The sequence below is a fragment of the Schistocerca piceifrons genome, chromosome 4 (assembly GCF_021461385.2).
Source record: "Schistocerca piceifrons isolate TAMUIC-IGC-003096 chromosome 4, iqSchPice1.1, whole genome shotgun sequence".
Lineage (NCBI taxonomy): Eukaryota > Metazoa > Arthropoda > Insecta > Orthoptera > Acrididae > Schistocerca > Schistocerca piceifrons.
Genome location: NC_060141.1, coordinates 750,770,652 through 750,794,251, shown reverse-complemented (window position 1 = coordinate 750,794,251; position 23,600 = coordinate 750,770,652). Strand labels below are relative to the sequence as shown.

The following is a 23,600-nucleotide window of genomic DNA, read 5'->3' as shown; positions in this document are numbered from 1 at the left end:
TGGCAAGGATTCTAGGGTCATTGCAAGCGTTATGAGGACACCACAATACTTTTTAATTCATCATTTTTTCACCAATACAACTGTCTCTGTGTAAAGAGCATTTCACTCTTATATAGATATGCCCAAAGTGACAAAAATAGGCTAAAAAGGGTCTTAACAAGCCTGAAAATAACTTAAAATTACTGCCAAAAATTACATAGAACTGGAAAGACTGAAAATTCAGTAAAATGTTTCTGATAATATTTTTAATCTTTTAATACAAATCAAATACTGAACGTTATCAATGGTTTGCGATCGATGAGCAAAGTATTCAGAGAAAATGTAAAACAAACTACTTTTTGTTGACGTTATATTATGTGCACTTATTTGTTACCTATACAGGGTGTTTCAAAAGTGATGGTCAATAATTCACACATGCAGAGTACGGACCAAAAGTAGCTAAAAAGCTCCAGTAGATATGGGTCCACAAACCAACAGTTGTAGAGATACATCAGATTTTCTGTTACGGTTCATCAGTATCTAGGAACACATGGCATCTACAAACGTTAAATTAGGTGTTCGAAATCTTGTTCAGGTGTCTGAATGCAACATTGAATTCGTCTCTGAAATTAGTTGCGAGCCCTCTCGGGCAGTCATGAGGAATTCTGTAAATGCTGGAAGGCTGCTTCAATCCGCAAGCGCAATTCCTGAAGAGAATTGACCTCGGTAGCGTAGACCAGCCATTTGACAAGGCCCCACACACAGAAAAATGGGCTTTAAATCTGGGGACCTTGGAGGCCACGGCACAGTCCCTCCTCTACATGTCCAATGTTGACCATAAATGAAAATGTCCTGGAGCACATCATGCACGTACCACACGTTCTGACGTTGGTTCAGTGGGACATCATCATGTATATCTGGAAGTAGAGTCCGCAGAAACCGCTTGTACTGCTGTCCGGCTATTCTCTGTGGTAGGAAGTGTGGTCCAATTATGCGGTCTACGAGCAGTTCTGCCCAGACGTTCAACAAATAACACTGCTGATGTCGTGATACGTGTGTTATATTAGGACTGACATCGGCCTAAATGTGGCAATTATGGTAGATAAAAATACCGTCACGGGTAAATCCAGCCTCATCCGTGAACACAATACCGCTTACAAACAGGGATTCAGGGTAAACTGTTGTTGCACCCATTGGCAGAAATTCTCTGTCGGAGGGAAGTCTGCATTGTTGAATTCTTGCACTCGCTGGAGATGATACGGATAGCGTACTTGCCGATGTAAAATCTGCCACGCACTGCTATGACTCAGGAGACGCTCTGCGGGAGCAATCCTTCTTGTTGAAGTACTCGGACGTTCGTGTACAATGCGTAACACCCTTTCCTCAACGTCGGGTGTTATGTATCTGGGTCAACTTTCTCGTACATCGTGTGCGAAACTCCCAGTTTCTCTAAGACGTTGATGTAACCGGCTAAATGTATGCCTGTCGGGCTGCCTGCGGAAAGCAGACTCTTCATCATACAGTCGTGCAGCCTCAAGGTCACTGCCATTCGGCACAGTGCACGGAGGGGGAAAGACAAGTAATTGCGCATGCGTAAACAAACACGCAGTCGATCCCATACCATGTGATAACAACGTAAATACCGCGGTATCCAGGGACGTATACAGTTGGTTCCCAACTCGAATTAATACGATACCTAGGCACCGGCCGATTTGCGGACCCATGTTTATCTCAGCTTTTTTGCTACTTTTCGCCTGTACTTTGCATGTGTGAATTATTGACCATCACTTCTGAAACACCCTGTACGTGCAAACTACATAAAAGTTCACTGATCTATATAATTCGTTTCATATAAGCAGCACACCCTGCGGTAGCAGGGAAAAGAAGAGAACCAGTGGAAAAATGCTCCTCTCGGAACACAAAAAGGCAAATAGTTCCTTTTTAAAGGACTGAGAGAAAAGTGGGGAACCAGTTGCCTCAAAACGTATTCCGCCTTTCTCACTAATACCCTTGGCATGCAGACATATTCGCACTTTCTTGTGTTGAAAAGAATAGCAGAGAGAGTGACGGTGGAAGAGAGAGGTGAAGGAGCCATTGGGAGGGAAGAGAGAGGAGACAGTGATAGTGGAAGAGAGACAGTGGTAGTGAAAGAGAAAAGAGGTGAATGAAGACAATAGTGGTGGGAGCCAAAGAGAGACGAGATATTGGTCAGTCAGGGATAGTGGTAGCAAAAGAGATGGATTTAAATAAAAGCAGTGGGAGCAAAAGAGAGAGGAAGCAGTTGAAATGGAAAAGAGAGATGAGTCGAGGCCACACATAGGCTTTGGGGCGGTCTGGACCCTCCTAGATCAGCGAATTTTATCATTTAGGCGTAGGGAAGGGCACATTTTGGACCGGCGGAATATTGGGGGAAAATAAGTTGGACGCCTCTATCTATGGGCTGCCGAGGTATCGTGAGACGGTGGCATAAGGAAAGAAATGCAAAAGGAGACAATGTAAGCGAGGGGGAGGTAGTGGCAGTGGGAGAAGAAGGATACGGTGGGAGAGAGACAGATAGTGACGGAATAAACTGGCAACACTAGAAAATAGTTAATGTGGAGTAATGAAATTTCGGGAATACATTTGCCTTATGTAATACATTTAAGTGATTAATATTACAAGATCACAGGTTAGTTAATGTAAGTGCCAGATAAACCATTGCAGTTGTGAAATACTGGTAAGTTAATAAGCGGTGTAACAGCCAAAATGTTCAACACAAGTTAGCAAAAGTGCATGCATTGTGCTATAAGGGTACCGAATGTCATTTTGTGGGACGTAGTTCCATGCCTGTTGCACTTGGTCGGTCAATATAGCGACGGTTAATGCTGTAGTTGCCGTCCGATGGTATCCCATAGGTTTATGATTGGAGACAGATCTGGTGCTGGAGAAGGCATAGTTAACTTGACGACACTGTGTAGAGCATGTTGGCTTAAAACAGCCACTAATGACCATAAAAACTGAGATGCCGCATCATGTATGACGTTTAAATTTAGTATTTCTTTGCTGATAACTCTGGTAGCAACACTTTTCGCAAACGGTATCCACTTAGTAATAAAATGGAACACCTGCAGCCGTCATTTCGATTTTATTTATTATATAGCTACCAGTTAACGTATTTGCAAAAACATGCCTTTGTATTACGCATTGTTCATAAGATATGAGATGTGTGAAAAACTGTCATATTGTGCATGACGTTTTATTTGTTTACTTTTTACTACTACCTCTATTCGCAACATATTTCGCGGCTATTCAACTGGACGCACCTGAAAAATTGTTGCACGTAGTTCTGGAGATACGACGTCATAAACATTGACCTGCGTGAAAATGGAACTGCGAGGTGAAATTCGCAAGAGATGCAGTGAATATATGTGTATAAATACGTGTGAAATACTTTAAAAATATATGGAATACATTTGACATGTGTATACATGAGTAAAGCCCTAAACCACTGGAATAGTTTCAATCAGATTTGGTACACATATTAGTTACTACATGGAAAGAAATGCTGCTGGGGTGAGAACTACCATCTGCTATTGGGGTCGGGGTGAGAGAACGGGTTGGAACAGATGGGGCGACAGTGAGGGGAAGGACGAGATGGAAACAGAGAGGAGGAGAGGAGATGGACAGAGAGACAGTGTGGGAAAATGGACAAAGAAAGGGAAGAGCAGGAGATAGACAGATAAAGGCTGGAGGAGATTTACAGACAGTGATGGGGAAGGAGGAGACAGAGGAGGGAACGGAAGGTGAACTGCGAGAGGTGGAGGAGGTGTTGGGGGGGGGGGGGAGGAGATTGACACGTGGTAGGAGGAGATGGACAAAAAGAAGCGGACGAGGAGCTGGAGTTAGAAGGGGGCAGGAGTAGATGGGCAGAGCAGGGAGGAGAACATGGACAGAGGGGAAGGAGGGGATGAACAGTGATGGGGAGGGGGGGGGGGGGTAAGAGGAGATGGACAGAGAGTGTGGGTAGAGCAGGTGAATCAGAGGGGAGGTGGAGGAAATGGACTGATAGAAGATATGAATAAATACATACATACAAGGACATCGCCAGGTACTCAGCTGCTTGTGAATGAAGTGGGAACAAAAAATCCGATGAACATCCAGAGCTATTCGATTAAAGAGTGGCTATTCTCCACCTTGCTGCTACTACATGCTTCGACTCCTGCAGTCCTGTTGTTCCTGTTGAGCGTTCAGAGCTTCTGATAACATCTCATTACACTATCAATTCGCAGAGTATCGTAGTTACTGTTGTGACGTGGTAGACATAACGTTTATTGATCACAAGACACTAAAGCCCATGAGTAGTCGTCAGTAAGCAGGAAGCGAGGCTCCAGCCAATAATCCGTAGAAAATCCATAGAACAGACAAGAGTTGTTGATGATGCAAACGGAGTGTAGCTTAGTAACATCGAGCGTGCAACCACACTTGCTGTGCGGGCCTATTTACGAGCTACAGAGATCATTACCTGGCGCTACGTAACCCAAAGGGAAGCCAGGGAGTGTGTCTGCCATATGGAGCGTCGCTCTCGAAGTAAACCAATGCAATAGAGAGCCGCCGGTGGTATGACTGCGATTTGAAAAAGACTGTCATCTGCCTCGCCGTTGTTGTCACTGACGGCTTGCTGTATCCCACAGACCACAGACGCTCCACCGCGGTACAGTGGTGCTATTTGGGTTGCCTGATCACAAGGCGATTAGCGAGGCAACGAAAGGGCTGCTTGCTGTATCCCACAGGGCACAGAGGCTCCACCGCGCTACAGCGGTACTATTTGGGTTGCCTGATGACCAGGCGATAAGCGAGGTGACGAAAAGGAAAGGTTGTTGTATCCCACATTCCACAGACGCTCCACCGCGGTACAGTGGTGCTATTTGGGTTGCCTGCTCACCAGGAGATAAGCGAGGTGGTGAAAGGGCGGCTTGTTGTGTCCCACAGGGCACAGAGGCTCCACTGCGCTACAGTGGTGCTATTTGGGTTGCCTGCTCACCAGGAGATTCGCGAGGTGACGAATGGGCGGCTTGTTGTATCCCACATTCCACAGACGTTCCACCGCGGTACAGTGGTGCTATTTGGGTTGCCTGCTCACCAGACGATAAGCGAGGTGGCGAAAGGACGGCTTGTTGTATCCCACATTCCACAGACGCTCCACCGCGGTACAGTGGTGCTATTTGGGTTGCTTGCTCACCAGGAGATAAGCGAGGTGGCGAAAGGGCAGCATGTTGTATCCCACAGGGCACGGAGGCTCCAATGCGTTACTGCGGTGCAATTTGGGTTGCCTGCTCACCAGGCGATAAGCGAGGTGACGAAAAGTACGGCTTTAGCCGTACTCCAGTCTGACCTATAGATGGCGACACCTTCGCCGCCATACTTTGATTCGTCCTCATGCAAGATGATGCTCCTTCTCATTTCTCTAAACACGCCCGACATTAAATGAATGACACCATTCCGGGACGCTGGATTGGAAGAGGAGGAGCAGAAGGTTACCTTCATCGCCGGTAGCCTTGTGACTTATCTGCGACGTTACCCAATAGACTACTTTTTATCCCCCCTATGCCTGACATTCTTTAATGTCTTCGACATCGCATTGCTGAAGCTGTGAATCCACTAGCGAGAGACCAGCTGCTTCGTGTGTGACAGGAATTTAGTCACCGTTTTGGTATTTGTCGTGTAACACATGGTGACCACACTGAATGCACAAAAATTTGAACTTTTCTCTTTCCAGGAACGTTTGAATTGTGTTTCTATCTTTTGTAGTTCGGAAGCAATAAATGCTTTAAGTTTGTTCCTTCTTTTTGATATATAATCGTCAGCTCGTAGACAACCATCATCGAGCAAGTATGAGGCTACCGAATACCTAGTACCTGGTGAGCACGCTTACAATGTGATAAATTTAAAAACTGATATATTTGAAAATATATACACTTCCACTAAAATGTGTATATGGCGGAGGGAGGGAGGGGGGGGGGGAGGGGACAAACAACTCTAAACTATCCTCTGTTAAACATAGCTTGTAGTATTTTTTTTCACAAAATTTTGTACATGGCTGTACGTTCAGAGACCGTGAATAGTTACAATTAAAAGAAAATAGCCCTCGGTCACTAATTTTTAACGAATTAACCGGGTTTCGACATTACTAGGAGTGTTTTCCTCAGAATTTACACCAAAGAATGGTCTACAACATGGTCACAGAATTATGACTAAAAACGTATGATACAAATTATAAGTACGGAATCATCGTGAAAGAGTAGCAGTACTTATATGTCATTTATAAAATAATAAATATGCCAAAAGGGCATTAGTCATAAAGAGGTTTTAGATACACGTTATATTCGTTCCCCTTTAGAAAAATCTGGTGTCTACAAAATCGTCTGCTATACTTGCACCTCTTACTACGTAGGATAAACTGGACGTGCCTTCACTACCAGATATAAAGAACACTTGCTAAGAAAAAATGGCACTAACCCCCAAAATTCATCTTTTGCTGACCATCTTCTAATTGCAGGTCATTCACCTAAAGCCATCTGCGATAGCAACATTTTGCACATCGAAAAGAAAGGGCGTAGACTAGACATTCTACAAGAATTCGAGATTTTCAAGCATCTAGCTCGAAAGGATGGCCTCATCCTTAACGAACAGCTACAGCTACGTAACAAAAATTTCATCGACGGTATAAAGCCGTTACTCGATATCTGACTTCGGGTCTCCTTGTGCAGGTTGCCGAAATTTTCTTTTCCTTCTAAGGTAGTTCTCTAATGTTTTCTAATTATTAAACGTTTCTTGGCTCTATTTCACCTCAATATTGCCTTCTAAAAGTTGTCATTCAGTCCTATCTACATTTTCATAATGATACTTTCATGTTTTACCTTACTGCTATAAGCTTTGGTGTCGACAAAATGTTATGTTGTATGCTACTATCATACAAACATTGCTTTCCATTATGTACCAAATACTGTTTATTTATAATCATTTCTGCCTATATTTCAATGTGAAGTAGCCTAATTATATCTACGGCTACTAGATGGCGCGCTCGTTACAGTGCCATGTTCACCTGGCCACGTTTGTTAACGCGGGCACCTCAGTCCGTTTACAACCTGCACCACGCAAATAACGAGCAGCCCTTGGTGGCTCGGCATCACAGTTTTGTTATCTTAAATTTCTTTGTGAATAATGCCCTTTTAGCATATTTATTATTTTATAAATGACATATAAGTACTGCCAGTCTTTCACGATATTTTCGTACTTATAATTTGTATCATACGTTTTCGTCATAATTCTGTGACCACGTTATAGACCATTCTTCGGTTTACATTCTGAGGAAGACACTGCTAGCACTGTCGAAACCCGGTTAATTCGTTAAAAATTAGTGACCGAGGACTGTTTTCTTTTAATTATAGCTTGTAATGTTGTAGAATTCCTCGCTATTCTGTAGACATTTTAGTGTTCATGCTATTTTATTTTCCGAACTCGGAAATTGATCTGTGTAAAAATATGAACGCCTTTAATACAATGTTCTCTTGGGGGGAGGGGGCCATAAAACATCATACCCGACCTTGTATATGAATCTGATTATAGTCATTTACCGACAGTAGATATTGAGTGAGTAACTGTAAATTAATGTGGGACATATTAAGTTTCGCGTAATTTCTTTGAAAGTCAGTTCTTAGCGCATGACACGTCTTCCCACTTGTTGACTTAGGAGGCGGCTACTCCCTCCCTAATTTTGTTCATAGTTATAGAATTTGAAGCTCACTATCTGCATCTCGATTTCGTAAAGACATATGACGCAATTCTCGAAAAAATGAACTATTGTAAACAAAGGGCTGGGGACTATAGCATTGCGAGCATGTAAATGGTGTTATTTTGTCTTTCAGTCGTCTCCGCCACTGGATGTCATCATTTTTGTTATTTCTTTCCTAGCGCTGGCAGGTGGTCTTACTGTTCCTGTTATCGGGGGAAGGGAGGCATATTTCCTTCTTTTCCTTGGCTTATTCATCTTCCTGTGCTCTGCCGGCGCTACCTAAGGAACAACGACTTTGACGGTTTTATTGTTGGCCTATGGAAGGTTTTCGAGCACACAGCTTGACGAAAATAAAACTAGTCTTTAAAATATTTCATACACCTTATATGCGACACAACATATATCATTCGCAACGTGGGGCATAAGATATATGGTGGGTTTCTATTTCTCTCACCGTGGACAAAAAGTTTCCATCATAATGGTATAGTGTAAAATTCTAGTAATCCTAATATTCCTAGTTTGAAACCCACTTGTAGAAATATTTTTACTTTTGTTTAAATTCCATTTTCAGTAACAACTGAAAACTTAAATTAAGAAACATTAAATCATATTTTTAATAACTTTAATGTCGTTTGACTCTCATTTAGAAGCGTCATTAAAATGCAAGTATTCCCAACAAATTAAAAACTGCTGCAAATGTGTTTGATATCAATCACAAAATAAACAACTAGTTTTTTTCTATAGAACATAACAATTGATGCACATTTATTTTCATTTAATAATATTTCATTTCATGTTCTATAAAACTGTAATTTATTTTGATATGATGAGCAGTTAAAAGTAAAAAGATGTTCTTCTTAATGCGTCATTCTTCTTCTTCACCTTGTCCTGTTTCTCAAAACAAATGATCTGATTTTAAAATTAATTGTGAAACTAATGAATTTTAACGTGTTACACGCTGGCACAACCAGCAGAAGAGTCGCATTGTTCTCTTTTTGCTACGGAATTCACGCGTAACATAGTTTTCCCCGTAAATAGTATGATATTAAGAAACCTTTATGAAGGACGCCAAGGGATGGTGCTTTATTAAGGACGCCCAGAGATGTTGCCCTCTCCACACAGATGTGTCGAGTAGAAGGTGCTGTTTGATTAAAGTTTTTGATTGTTGTGCGTGTAAGACAGCTTGAAAATACCCAAGGGAAAAAATTGGAAACTGGATAACAGCTAAGTGTGAAATAAAAACAGTCTAGGCGGGAAAACGACTTCCCTCGAGAAATTTACACTGGCGGTGGTCCGATGTATACAAAAGACAACTTTAGTAAATACATACCCTGCCCTGAGCTTCATATTCTGTAGACATAAAGGACAAGAGGCGATCGATCATTCGAAGAAAAATGGTCTAGTAAGCATGGGATCTAATATGAGGTATGAGCACTTGTTCATCTTCGATTTTGTGAAAAATAATTATCTTGATTGGTACTCTTTCCAGACAATGTTAGCATTATAAAAAAATCTAGTTAGAAAGAAACAAGAGATTGTAAATGATGTTTTCCCAAAATTGTAAAGTGGGTCTCAGAAAATGGGCTCTCTATAAATTAAAAAAAAAGCACACAATATTCAGTTCAGTACAACAATAAAAGTCGTACCCACAATTGACGTAGCAGATGAAATAGGATGCACATATAGATGAAATTTGATCTGGAAGAAGCATATTACTGAGCTGAGTTCACCTACCTTTGCTCTTCATATAATTGCTAATATTGGAAACAAACTCGAATTAACCTCTTGACATATGTTGAAAAATTCCCACTTATTAATGTCTCATCGAATAATTTTCTGGGATAACTCAACACTTAAAAAGAAAGCATTGATGCCACAAAAGCGAGCAGTAAGAATTACATGCGATCAGCCATGGAAGTCGTGTAGGTACCTCTTCAAGGAGTTATGCATTTTAATTGCGCCGTCACAATCCATATATTCGCTAATGAAATTCGTCATAAATCTCATCTCCATCTCACTTTAAGAAGAACAGTGAGGACCATACCTAAAACATCCTGGGGGGAAAACGATCTTTGTTATCCACTAGCTTCGTGCCCCCTTTTCCATTCACATAGACTGTATGATCTGCGCAAATTTCTTTTTCTGTCTCTTTATTCGAATTTTATGTTGTTCACAAATTGCAACACGTTTTAAACTTTTCACGCTAATTAGGATTATAGAAGCGATAGAAGCAATTCTGATTACTATAGTCCAAGGATTTTATTAATCATGCATTTCGCGTACTTGTGGAGATATTTCCGTACAAACTTTCATCCGCTGATACGGGTTTCTTTGTATCTAACCGAGAAGTGAAATACCAGTTTTCGTATATGTGGCTTTAAATGTTTTTTAATATAACGAAATATTTTCTTAAAAATTTTCGTCGTCTATTTCATCCCCTTAAGGGTTGAATTTGCAAAAACACTGAAATGTGTATTGCTTTATATCTAACTGAGATGCCTAAGAAGCGTTAAAAATGCTTTTGCACTTCTTTAATTATGATTTATTTTTAAAAAATGACACCCACAATTTTACCCACATAATTGTTGAATTTCCAAAAATACCGAAACATGTATTTTTGTGTTTGTAACTGACAAACGAAATAACTGTTTTAGAAGTTTTTTGCTTCATAATTGTCTTAAAAGCGATATATTTTCAAAAAGCCTTACTTCACCACCTTAGATGTGGAATTTCTTCGAACAATTTCTTTTTTAATTATTCCTACCTAATAAGATGAATACCCTCTCCAAATTTCAAGTTTCTATTCTTAGAGGTTTGGGCTGGACAATGATGAGTTAATTAATTAGTCTGGCCCTATTTTATCCGCTTAGAGGTTGAATATCCAAAAACTGTCAATCACATATTATTTTCATTTCCAACTGAGAAGACATATACCAGTTTTCAAAGATTTTGCTTCGAGAAAGCTTTCACAATGAAATATTTTCGTAAAACATGTTACCCTTTATTTCACCCTCTTAAAGGTTGAATTTCTAAAAACCCCTTCGTAAACAACGCCTGCAATACAAGATCAATACTGGACTCGCATTCGGGAGGACGACGGTTCAATCCCGCGTCCGGCCATCCTGATTTAGGTTTTCCGTGATTTCCCTAAATCGCTCCAGGCGAATGCTGGGATGGTTTCTTTGAAAGGGCACGGCCGACTTCCTTCCCCAACCTTCCCTTATCCGATGAGACCGATGACCTCGATGTTTGGTCTCTGCCCCCAAACAATCCAATCCAATCCAAGATGAATAACCTCTCAAAATTTCAAGTTTCTGTCCTTAGCGGTTTCGGCTACGCGATGATGAGTCATTCAGTCGGACATTGGCTTTTACACACTGAGATGCCAAAGAAACTGGTCCAGGCATGCGTATTCGAATACAGAGTAATGTAAACAGGCAGAATACGGCGTTGCGGTCGGCAACGCCTATATAAGACAATAAGTGTCTGGCGCAGTTGTTAGATCGGTTGAAGTGGTCATATTCCCATACAGCATTCCACGAGTGTACCATGAATATCAGGAATCCGGTAAAACATCAAATCTCCGACATCGCTGCGGCCGGAAAAAGATCCTGCAAGAACGAGACCAACGACGAGTGAAGAGAATCGTTCAACGTGACAGTGCAACCCTTCCGCAGATTGCTGCAGATTTCAGTGCTGTGCAATCAACAAGTGTCAGCGTGCGAAACATTCAACGAAACCTCATCGATATGGGCTTTCGGAGCGGAAGGCCCACTCGTGTGCCCTCGATGACTGCACGACATAAAGCTTTATGCCCCGCTTGGGCCCGTCAACACCAACATTGGACTGTTGATGACTGGAAACATGTTCCCTGGTCGGACGAGTCTAGTTCAGATTGTATCGAGCGGATGGGCGTGTACGGATACGAAGACAACCTCATGATTCCATGGACACTGTATGTCAGCAGCGGACTGTTCAACTTGGTGGAGGCTCAGTAATTGTATGGCGTGTGTACAGCTGGAGTGACGTGACATGAGGCTCCTGATACGTCTAAATACGACTCTGATAGGTATCACGTACTTAATCATCCTCTCTGATCACCTGCATCCATTCACGTCCATTGTGTATGCCGACGGAGTTGGGCAAATCCAGCAGGACAATGCGGCACCCCACACGTCCAGAATTGCCATAGAGTGGCTCCAGGAACACTGTTCTGAGTTTAAACACGTCCGCTGGCCACCAGACTCCCCAGACATGAAAGATATTGAGCACATCTGGGATGCCCTGCAAAGTGCTGCACAGAAGAGATCGCCATCCCCTCGCACTCTTACGGATTAATGGACAGCCTTGCAGAATTCATGGTGTCAATTCTCTCCAGCACTACTTCAGACATTAGTCAAGTCCATGTCACGTTGTGTTGCGGCACTTCTGCGTGCTCCTGGTGGCCTTACACGACATTAGGCAGGTGTACCAGTTTCTTTGGCTCTTCAGAATAAGATCAAGAACCTCTCCAACTTTTCGGGTTTCTATTTTTAGCGGTTTCGGACGCGAAATGATGAGTCAGTAAGTGAGTGAGTGAGTGAGTCAGTCAGTCAGTCAGGACATTGCCTTTTACATAGTTTATTAAAGTTGTCAGAAAGAAGTTCAATATGGAGAAACATAAATCTTAGTTCATTTGCATTATAATATAAAATGTCTGACAGGTATCAAAGCAAATTTCAATTCTAACCTAAAATCATTTCTTCTGGACAACTCCTTCTATTCCATGGAATTTATTTTTAAAAACTGGCAGCTTAAAAAAACTGGTTTTGCCTGAGTAGTGAGAGGGAACAGTTTGTTCCATCTCATTACAATCAGTTTTTTGTTGCATTATATTGAATATACTTTTAACATTTTTTTTAGTTTAAATAGTGTGATATCTCGAATGAAGAAGTGAACTAACTGTTTATTTAATTCAATTCATAATTACATAAATGCACTTCCTTTCCCTAATCCCACAACGTTTGCCATGGGTTGATTAAGTTTGGGGTTTGTATTAAGAGTTCGTCGGTTGGTAGTGCCAAGGCAGAGATGTGGTCACCCTGTAGGTCGGTTACTGCCAACCTATGCCTGGAGTAAAGACAGAGATGATGCCCCTGTTTGTCAGGGGTAGTCCGGGATTGGTAACAGGTCCCCCTTCCCTCCATGTAAGGGAACGGCCATTGAGAGCCCCCATGATAGTCACTCTTGGGGTAGCGGCTGAACTGAGCGGACGGCATCGAAGGCGATCTCCGTCTTTACCGCCAATTTCACCGTGGGATGAGGTATTATGTTTTACACTGTTACTAATTCGCTCTTTTTCAGGATTAAAATAGTTAGCGTGTCGTTACGGCCATTCTATTATTTTTTGAGAAATTTTCCCTGTACAATTAAAGTTTACAGTTAGGATTTCTTTTTCAGAGGCGAGCATGGGTGCTCGCGTTATCCATTTATAGTGCTGCAATCACTTGGCGCCTTCAGCACACGAGAGCAGCAATAGCTCTAAAAAAGGATCGTATAGTTCCACTTTTAGAAGCAGTGTTTTTTGCAATGTTAAAGTAACCTGGGGTCTCACCCTGCCTAGTTAACACGTGGTCGTAATGGCTGATAAGTGATTTGGATGACGATTCCGTGTGAAACCTGGTAGGAGATGCGCGTGTGGCATGCTTAAGGTTCTAAGCACGTGACGTAAAATGTTTCTAGGCCATTTCATAAATTTTGTTCACTGTTCCTTTTTAACCTCCATTTGCAAGCAGCACGTCCTAACTACTTTGATAAAGAAGAGCTTGAGCGTGTGAATGATTGTATAGTATGGAAAGCAAGAACGAACAGAGGGGTGAGTACAAAGAAATTAGCTGTTGGTATCGGTCACCCACGTGGTGCCGAATTGCACTACCAGCGAGCTACCAGTTCGTTCTTGGAAATTAGTGAAGGCGAGGATGCTTACGTGTGCGGTTAATTAATTATTTGCGTATGCCGTATTTCACAGGATGTTTTATTTTTAAGAATTTGCTTTCTTTTGTGAATATGGAAGATGTCTGTGTCTGCTTTGTTCCCCCGTTTTTCCGCCAAAGAGAATATTTGTTATTCGGTCCTAGCAGTAATCTTGGGTGCGAATTTCGATCACTGTCCCAGCAGACGGACCACAATGGCAGCAATGTAGTCCCATCCTCTTTCCCAGTGCTTAAGTAGAAACGAGACGCCTGTTAGTTTAAGCACCTTCAGTGCGAGACGAAACTAGAAGTTATTTGACTAAACTTTGTTTGTTGCAATTATTAAATTTGTAAAGTTTTGGGGAATATAGATAATACATGTCATAGTAAGTTTGTAAAGTTTCTGGGAATCTAGACAGTAAATGTCCTATAAACTTGATGTCATGGATTTAGCGGTCATAACAAACCCCAGTCCTGTGTCGAGAGCAACGTCAGGAATTTAATGATCATTACAAAACCCAGTCCTATGTAGAGAGCAATGTTACCAACAAAGTGGTGTCCTTATAGATCATGATAGAGCATGGCCTTTACTGATTTGCTCACTTGGTTGTTTGAGCCCTCCCCCGCGTTATCCGTTGCGCAATATTAACATAATAATCATCAGATCATTTAACTAAACGTCTGGCCAGTCCCTTAAATTCAATCCTTCCGAGCAATGTATCAAGCGGGCAAGCACGTGTCAGTGAGACGACTTGGCCACATACACGTCCCGCACGCTCTAGCACAGACAGAAGGTAACAGAGGAAAAGAGATACAAAAAGGTAACGATGCATAACTAAACAGAAGGAACCTTTCAGTAGGACTAAACAACGTTTTCATACAATAATGTATACATATTGTCCAGAGTGAGTCATTTCACATCATATAGATAAAAGGAGAAAAAAATGTCGTAAACATTGGATCGCAGATCCATACATTAAGAGCTATGAGCACTTGTTCGTCTCTTCTGCTGAAGGAATGCTCATAGCTCTTAATGTATGGATTTGATCCAGTGTTTACTAGATTTTTTTGCTTCGTTCCTGTCACATCCCTGAAAACTGACCGTTCTTCCTGAGACCCACTGAAGAGGTCAGGACAGAGCGCAGTCGCTCCGCCCGCCCGTCCACTGTTTCGCCGCTGCCTTGCTGGCGCTCGTGCTGGCTCTCGACGCTCGACACCTGATGACGCACTCACCACTCTTGTCCAGGTGACGTTCCTGATGATGCCGCTGGAGATCGGCTGGTCGTCGACGGTGAGCTGGCGCGCGGGCGACGCGCTGTGCCGCGTGATGGCCTTCTTCCGCGTCTTCGGCCTCTTCCTCTCCAGCTTCGTCCTCATCTGCATCAGCATCGACAGGTGAGCAGCGCCGCCGCCATCTTTCTCACCACTAGCTAAGTGGGTAGAGTCTGCGTGGGGCGGTATCCGTAGCAAAGTCAACACAGGGAAGATAGCAAGTAATCTGTTTCACACGGTCTACACTGAAACTGATACACTTACACGTACACTAGCCTTCACATTTATCAGACTGGAGTATATCCCCACAGAATTACGAGGGGCGTTGCGATAGTAAGGTTCTTTATACGTAATCTTCATTGCCGAACATAAATTCACCATGCAATCATGAACTATACACGTTGCACTATTTTTCGACATAGTGACATCGAGAATGGGACGTTTGTCGTAGGGTGCAACCAGTTTGAAGAAACCACTCTGTTAAAATTCGGTGCCCTGAGATGCGAGGATTTGCCGCACAGCCTGCTCCACCTCAGCATTGGATCGGAAGTGACGTCCAGAGAGTGTGGCTTTCCAAGCAGGGAACAGGTGGAAGTCCGATGGGGCAACGTCGGGCTTGTGACCCGATCTCTCCCATCTGAAGCGACGAATATGTTCCTGTATGAGGACTACTGTGTGTGGTTTTACGTTGTCGTCCAAGAGCACAACGCCTTCACTCAAGAGCCCTGGTCTCTTTCGTCGAATGGCGATCCTGTGTTTGGTGAGAGTGTAGAATAGCATGTCGCTCTGATGGGTCCTTGCTGGAGGAAATCAAGGGCAGTCACACCGCGGCCATAACCCTCCATGCGGAGGATGACACCTTGATTTTTTTTTTCCACTGGTGAACTGTGTTCCTTGTCATTGAGGTGATCTCAGATTCTGCACCCATGTCTCATCACCTGTGATAATACTGAACAGGAACTCATTTCCCTCTTGCGTGTACCACATCAAGTGATCAAGGCTGATTCCCGTTCTTGTGCTCTTGAGATCCACGATCAGTCTTCCCGACTCCCAACTTGCAGACACTTTTCGGTAACCCAACATAGCATGGAGCATATGATGGGTCTGAGCTCGACTAGTACTCAGTGTAGACGCCGTTATGCACCTCTCTGCTGACACTATGTGCTGTACTCTGGCACTGTTGATTACATTCGTGGATGTTGACGGACACCCACTTGGACCTTATCATCCACGCTCTTCCTTCTTTCGCTGAACATGCAATACCAGCAACCAAACATTTGATGAGACGTGTTCTCTTCACCATACGTGGTCTGTAGCCGTTTGTGGATGATGGACATACTAGTCCCATGTGCCCATTCATGTCAGATAGCACACACCTCCATTGGCGACCATGTTGTCAGTGCACGTCCGTCTGCCATTGGGGTCTGTACTCGAATAACCTCGGGCACGCCGGTCTCCTGCTACTTTCCCTTCTTCAGCGCTTTGCGCATGCGCCATTATTCCCCCACTGACGCCTCTTTTGTCGTTAAATCAGCAACATGTTTGGATTCATATAGCGTTTGATTGTGTCACCTGGTGTATCATCTCCTATTCCAAAATCAATGACGGAACTACTTTCGGAACCTCCCTCATAATTCAAATTGTTCCTGTCCCCAAGTTCTAAGGTTTTCAGGAGTTTTCCCTTGAATATAAGGCTGTGAGTGCAAATCCCCTCCTATTTATTCCCAATCGGGACTGGTACTGTTCCAATATCAGCTCGCCTGCTACTTGGCTCAAAAGTTTCTCACGCTTCACTGCGTCATGATCGAACAACATGCTCTACCTTTAGGGTGAGGAGGGGAAAGTTTTTGTGGACTGGCAAGACAGCCAATCCACGAGGACGGGAGGCCGAAGGGCACGCGTTTAAGCTCACGCAGGCTGGCGTGAGGTCTGGAACAGGTAAAGTAATTGAGACTAGCAAATAAAGTACGTAGCTGCTGGAATACTTAACCTTAATCCATAATTGGTGAACATCGGTCTGACGGTACATGCATCACAAGATAAATAGCAAATGATAATGGCGCCTTGCTAGGTCGTAGCAAATGACGTAGCTGAAGGCTATGCTAACTATCGTCTCGGCAAATGAGAGCGTAATTTGTCAGTGAACCATCGCTAGCAAAGTCGGCTGTACAACTGGGGCGAGTGCTAGGAAGTCTCTCTAGACCTGCCGTGTGGCGGCGCTCGGTCTGCAATCACTGATAGTGGCGACACGTGAGTCCGACGTATACTAACGGACCGCGGCCGATTTAAAGGCTACCATCTAGCAAGTGTGGTGTCTGGCGGTGACACCACAAAAGTCATCATCACCACCACCTTACTTGCAACGATTAGGCTATTGCCTGTCCCCAACTCACAAACAAAACCATTCCCATTTTTTCCGAGATCTTCCCATATCTCTTTTCCTATTTGGCTCATCCGTCAGAATCTTACGAGGAATTCCATGACCTGCCATTCTCATTACTTGTTGTCTCCCATGTTCACAATACTTTTATTTTTTCCATTCATGTTGCAAATATGTAATTTTGTTATAATTTCTTCATCATCTCTCTTCGTGTACATTCCTCTGTCCTCGTAATGAACATCTTTGCTGCTTTGGTTTCATTTTTAACTTTTGTGGTAACCTAGCTTTCACCTTCACAGCATAAGACAGCATGAGCCATTTCATGGCATTTAATGGGCCGCCCTTCTACTAACGGTACCACAGACAGATTGGAATTTTGTATTTTATTTTTAATATTAGAATTAAAATCAAAACTTATATCACAGCCTAAGCATCGGCCCAAAACCGAATTACCTAAAACAATTCTTGAGCTAAATGGATATTTTCCTTTGTATGTAATTATTTTCGTTTCATTACTAGAAACTTTTAAATTGTATCCACTGCATATTTTGTTGAGCTGGTTTACCGATCTCTGTGAGTCATCTTCATTTTTTTGAATAACTACATCATCCAGAAACAGGAGCACATTCAGATGCTCATCATTCGTCATCGTAATTCCGTTGTTTCTTTACATTTCCAGTTATAAAGAATGAAGTCAGCGTAAATACTAAGAAAATAGGTGATAGTCCACACATTTTTCTTACTCCTTCATTAGTAATTATTTCTTTTAATTGATTCCCACATGTGTTTATTAGAGTGCGAGTACTTTTATAAAAGTCTTTATAAGACTTTTCGATATATCTATATTAATGGTGATGGAACATCTGTGTTCATTTCTTCCGATGGAAGTCAGATTTCTTGTAGCTCCATTTTTTATTTTCTAGCACCTCCTTGATTGAACGATAGTTAAATTACTTGCGATATTCTATTCACGAAGCACATCTAACAGTTACCTGAAGATGAGACAATACTGTCATGTACTCGATTGCTTCTGCGTGAGATAAATATCAAAATAAGAATAAAATGTAGCAGTAGGGAAACTGACTTTCAGTGGAATAAAGAAATAACAACTTAAAGTTCTACGGATATTCGGTACATTGCAGACTCTACAGGATTAAAAAAAAAGACTTCATGGAAAATTATGTCCATTTACGGCAGAAGTGTTACATGCGAGAGATGCAAATAGTCTTGATAGATCAGCTGAAGAGAATAGATAGTGTGTCTGAATTTTCTCATATTGAGAAATGAGAAGGAGCAAATTGTGATTTACTTCGAGAAAATTTTTCAAAAGCCAACGTCGCATAAATTAGTCTTTATTGCTGACAACCGGTTTTGACAGTTTAACTGTCATCTTCTGGTCTGTAATATAGTGAATATACGTGGAATATAGTGTATCTGCTATCATCATTTAAAAAAAAAATTGAGAAAAAATTTTTTGTTGACGTTACAAATACGCAAATGAAAACTGTACATTTACATATTTTCAAAAAATTTTGTTATAAAACGTTCTCCATTATGAGTTCGTACCTCGTGTTATCATTATGGTGGACAAAGTACAGCACATTATATTAAGTTGTTGCATAAGTTCCTAGCGTTTTTCCATAAGTTTAATAAGCGCAACAGATACGCATAACAGAGACTTTATTATCCGTAATATATTCTCCTTCACTATTTACAACAGTCAGCCAACGCTGTAGAAATCATGTGGTTTTGAGGCGGAGAACTCGTCGAGCCATATTCGAAGCGCATTAGCGTCCGGAAAGAAAGTTTCTTGAAAGTTGTTCAGTAGAGAGCAAAAAGGGGTGAAAATCTGAGGGCGCAAGATCAGATGAATAAGGTGGGTGTGGAATGACTTCCCAACTCACCTTCTGCATAGTGTTTTTCGTCAGTCTATCAGAATGCAGGTGGACGTTCTCGTGGGGGAGTACCACTTCAAAGAGACTTTCTGGTCGTTGTTGTTGTACTGTGTCTGCAAGAGCAGACATCTCAGTTGACGGTAAATGTCGGCAGTGATCGTTATACCTCGGAGAAGCAATTCGCAGTACACCACGCCGTCACTGTCCCACCACATGTACAACGTTGTGTTGTCTGGACGCGTGCAGGTCCTTTTACAGAGAGTTGCTGCTTTGTTTGGGTTACTTCCAATCCTTTCTTTTCCTTATGTTAGCACAAAGACGCCATTTCTCCACGCCAGTAACGATACGGGATAGGAATGGTCGGTGTTTCTCACGACTCAAATGATGACGAGCAAGCAGAGATGCACACATGGCCACCAACTGATTTTTATGATTTTCGCTTAGAGCATACGGTACCCACACACCTGGTTTTTGAACCTTCCCCAGTGCATGCAAATGTCGCACGGTGCTGGAATGATCACAGTTCATCACATTTGTCACTTTGCGAGTACATTGGCGTGGATCATTTTGGATTACTTCATTTAAACGTTCTTCGTCAAACCGCGAAGCTGTTTTTGAACGTGGAGAGGCACCAATGTCAAAACTATCCTCCTTAAAATGACAAAACCGTTCTCTTGCCGAACTCTGTCCAATAGCATTATCCCCATACGTAGCACAAATGTTTCTGTCTGACGCCGCTGCTATCACCCCTCTACAGGGCTCAAACAGAAGAATATGTCGGAAATGTTCCAATTTCTCCGCTTGGCGCTCCGTTTTCTAGCGTCCACAGCTCCACTCACTATTTTCAGATGATAAAATGACAATATGTAAATTCAAATAGCAACAGTGAACAACAAATAAAAATGACAATCGATAAATAAACCCAAAGCAACCGAAACACCAACAAGAAAAACGAAAACGCCACTTATGCACTAAACTGATACACACGTTTGTCAAAGAAATAAAACCATTTACAGCTGAAAAGCACCTTGTGCACATGAGCATGTTCACATATGTAGCACTCACGTAGGCTTGCTAATACTTAAAACGCACGACATCTAGTAAAATTTGCGCATCTATTTACGTCTGCGTGACATGTTACATGCATCCTGTATCCACGTTAGCCGAAGTATGAAGTGCAGCTGGATGATAGTGAGGCAGAGATAAGGTGTGTACATAGTTACAGCCACTAGATGACTCTTACACAGGCATCTTAAAATGAGAGCGTAAAGTATTTTCTTTCTACATTTAACAAGAAAAATATTAATAATTTACGCCCTGATTTTACGATGCCTGCGTAAGAGCCATCTTGTGGCTGTAATAATGTACACTCCCTATCTTTGCCTAACTGCCATCCAGTTGCACCACATACTTTGGCTAATGTGGGTCGGGATGTGTCTGCCAAGTGAAGTAAACGGATGTACAAATACGTATCTTACTGTACAGGGTGCTTATAAAATATTTATGCAAAAGTAACCTTTAATTGTGAAAAAGGTAAGTAACTTAGATAAATGTTTTACACAGCACTGAATGCAGTATCTCCTCAAGTTTTATTTACAATAGTTCAATGTGGCTACCTTTTGTAACACGACAAATGTCTCGTCTGCAATCACATTCCTGCCAGATCCTGTGAACTTTCAATTTTTGGGGTTTGAATTACGCTTTTCTATGGAATAATACTTTTAGTGCTGTAACACTAGGCATATCCAGTTCTAAGCTGACACGTCTCATTGATTTACCCAGGCTACAAATGTAGTTGTTCAACTGCTGCGTCAGAGACTGCTAGCCGACACTGAGCCGGCGTCTTAGGTGACACACAGCGTCTTTCGGTGAAATAGTTTGTCTTCGAGGTGGTGGCTTGAGGTATTTACTCGTGAATTGTCATTGAACGATAGTGTTGTAGTTTATGCAGCTTAACGCAGCTAAATGACAAGTAACAACTATTTAAGGGACAAAATAAACTTTTGCTTTATTCGCACAACTCATATTAATACATTTGGCTACGCAAATATAACATGTTGCCCATCAACAAACACGGAACATTTATATTCCACAGAGTCTAACGCACTCTACATATCATATCTTGTGCGCCACTATGCACGCTGCAAACGTTTGTTCACATATCCTCAACAGATAGTAACGCATTTGGGTTCAAGAAACCATAAACAACGATGAGAACGCGCTGCACTGTTAAAGTCCGAGCAGGATACGGTGGCCAATGTGGAGTGACCAATTTTCGTCTTATGGGGACATTCTACGTGAAATTCGTTGAAATTTGACATTTTCTGTTTCCTACTCCATAATGTACCGGTACTTTGGACTCCTGAACATTTTGGTGTATAATACATTAAAATCAGACAATTTGTGAGAACTTCAAATAATATTTTGAATGTTGACATGTGACTGTCAAATGTTGCGGCTACGCATAAACTGACACAGTTGAGCAGTCATATCTTTTGAACTACACAGTCTAGAAGGCTGTGAATTACTTTGTTTAGTGCATACTGCTACGTCTAAGAAGTTAGCATTACGAATAAACAAATCAGTCCTTTGTTTCTGATGCTAGTCTTCGTTGAAAGTAGTGTGATTATCGGCTACTTTTGTAGTAACTAACTTCTATTGCTTTTTATACCCAAATAAAATGACTAAGCGTCTTTCGGTGAAATAGTTTTTCTTCGAGGTGGTGGCTTGAGGTATTTACTCGTGAATTGTCATTGAACGATAGTGTTGTAGTTTATGCAGCTTAACGCAGCTAAATGACAAGTAACAACTATTTAAGGGACAAAATAAACAGAAGAATGCTGAAGATTAGATGGGTAGATCACATAACTAATGAGGAGGTATTGAATAGAATTGGGGAGAAGAGGAGCTTGTGGCACAACTTGACTAGAAGAAGGGATCGGTTGGTAGGACATGTTCTGAGACATCGAGGGATCACCAATTTAGTATTGGAGGGCAGCGTGGAGAGTAAAAATCGTAGAGGGAGGCCAAGAGATGAATACACTAAGTAGATTCAGAAGGATGTAGGCTGCAGTAGGTACTGGGAGATAAAGAAGCTTGCACAGGATAGAGTAGCATGGAGAACTGCATCAAACCAGTCTCAGGACTGAAGACCACAACAACAACAACAACAACAACAACAAGCGTAAAACTAACTTCAAGAAATGCACATTTCCGGGTAACAGATATGCGAGACCTGCATTTTCTTCTGAAGTACGTGAAAACACGTGTGCTAGCAGTGAAGGAAACCACGATAATGTTTCTGAAGTGACCACGCCCCGTAGTGCATCGAAACGGATGACAGTGGTAAAAGGAAGGATATTATGGACAACGTCGTTATTGATGTGCAAATCCTTGCACAAGTTCTTTCTGAAACTCTCTCTTGTTGTCTTTTTGGTGGTGACAATTAACGGCCAAAGTAATTGATGAATTACAGGAATATTATGGGAAAGCCATTAGAGATAACTGTGACAATTTAGAGAAGATGAAAAGAGCTGTTTGGAGCACGTTCTTTCATCAAATATCAACCGATGAAAAGCCATGTCATGCTTTGTGTCCACCTCCACGAAACACATGGTGTAAATATAGGCTGAATTTTCTGGCACCCTGCATGAATTTACACATGACCATTCTCTTCCTGTGGCAGTAATGGAGGCAATAAAACCTATTTATAGAGATTTGGAAAATCCTGGGATACTAAAGAAATGTTTACATGGGAAAACTGTAAGGTGTCAGGCAAATCCAACACCTTCCATGAAAGCCCTGACATGATAAGCAAATCCAGGCTGTGGCTAAGCCATGTCTCCGCAATATCCTTTCTTTCAGGAGCGCTAGTTCTGCAAGGTTCGCAGGAGAGCTTCTGTAAAGTTTGGAAGGTAGGAGACGAGGTACTGGCAGAAGTAAAGCTGTGAGTACCGGGCGTGAGTCGTGCTTCGGTAGCTCAGTTGGTAGAGCACTTGCCCGCGAAAGGCAAAGGTCCCGAGTTCGAGTCTCGGTCGGGCACACAGTTTTAATCTGCCAGGAAGTTTCATATCAGCGCACAAATCCAGTAGTCTGTCACATAGCTCCGAATAAATCGTGACATTAAATTAACCAAAGTAATACGAGTAACGAGTGAGCAAATGGAATACCACAGACTAACACAAGAATGCCTAAATGCATGTCATACCTTCCCGCCGTGAGACAGACGCAGTTCCGAGGGGAGAAACGAGAACAGAAGCCGAGAGCAGAACCGTGTTAAGCGAGAAGGCCCTACGATAAGGGACGGACACCCACGTCGCCAGCTAACCGCTACGACCACACTACCCGCAAGT

General features: G+C 42.2%; 1 protein-coding gene across 7 annotated transcripts in view; it reads left to right on the top strand.

The window, feature by feature from the left end:
• The window catches only part of LOC124795084 (adipokinetic hormone/corazonin-related peptide receptor variant I), a 1,108,661-nt gene that overhangs the window by 932,261 nt on the left and 152,800 nt on the right, over positions 1 to 23,600 (top strand). For all 7 annotated transcript variants that reach the window (XR_007016642.1, XM_047258908.1, XM_047258905.1 and 4 more), the window contains one exon: positions 14,948 to 15,096. Coding sequence is in view for 6 of the 7 variants with exons in the window: in XM_047258908.1 (XP_047114864.1) it covers positions 14,948 to 15,096 (149 nt within the window). In the remaining variant the exon portion in view is untranslated. The remainder of the gene's footprint in view (positions 1 to 14,947; positions 15,097 to 23,600) is intronic.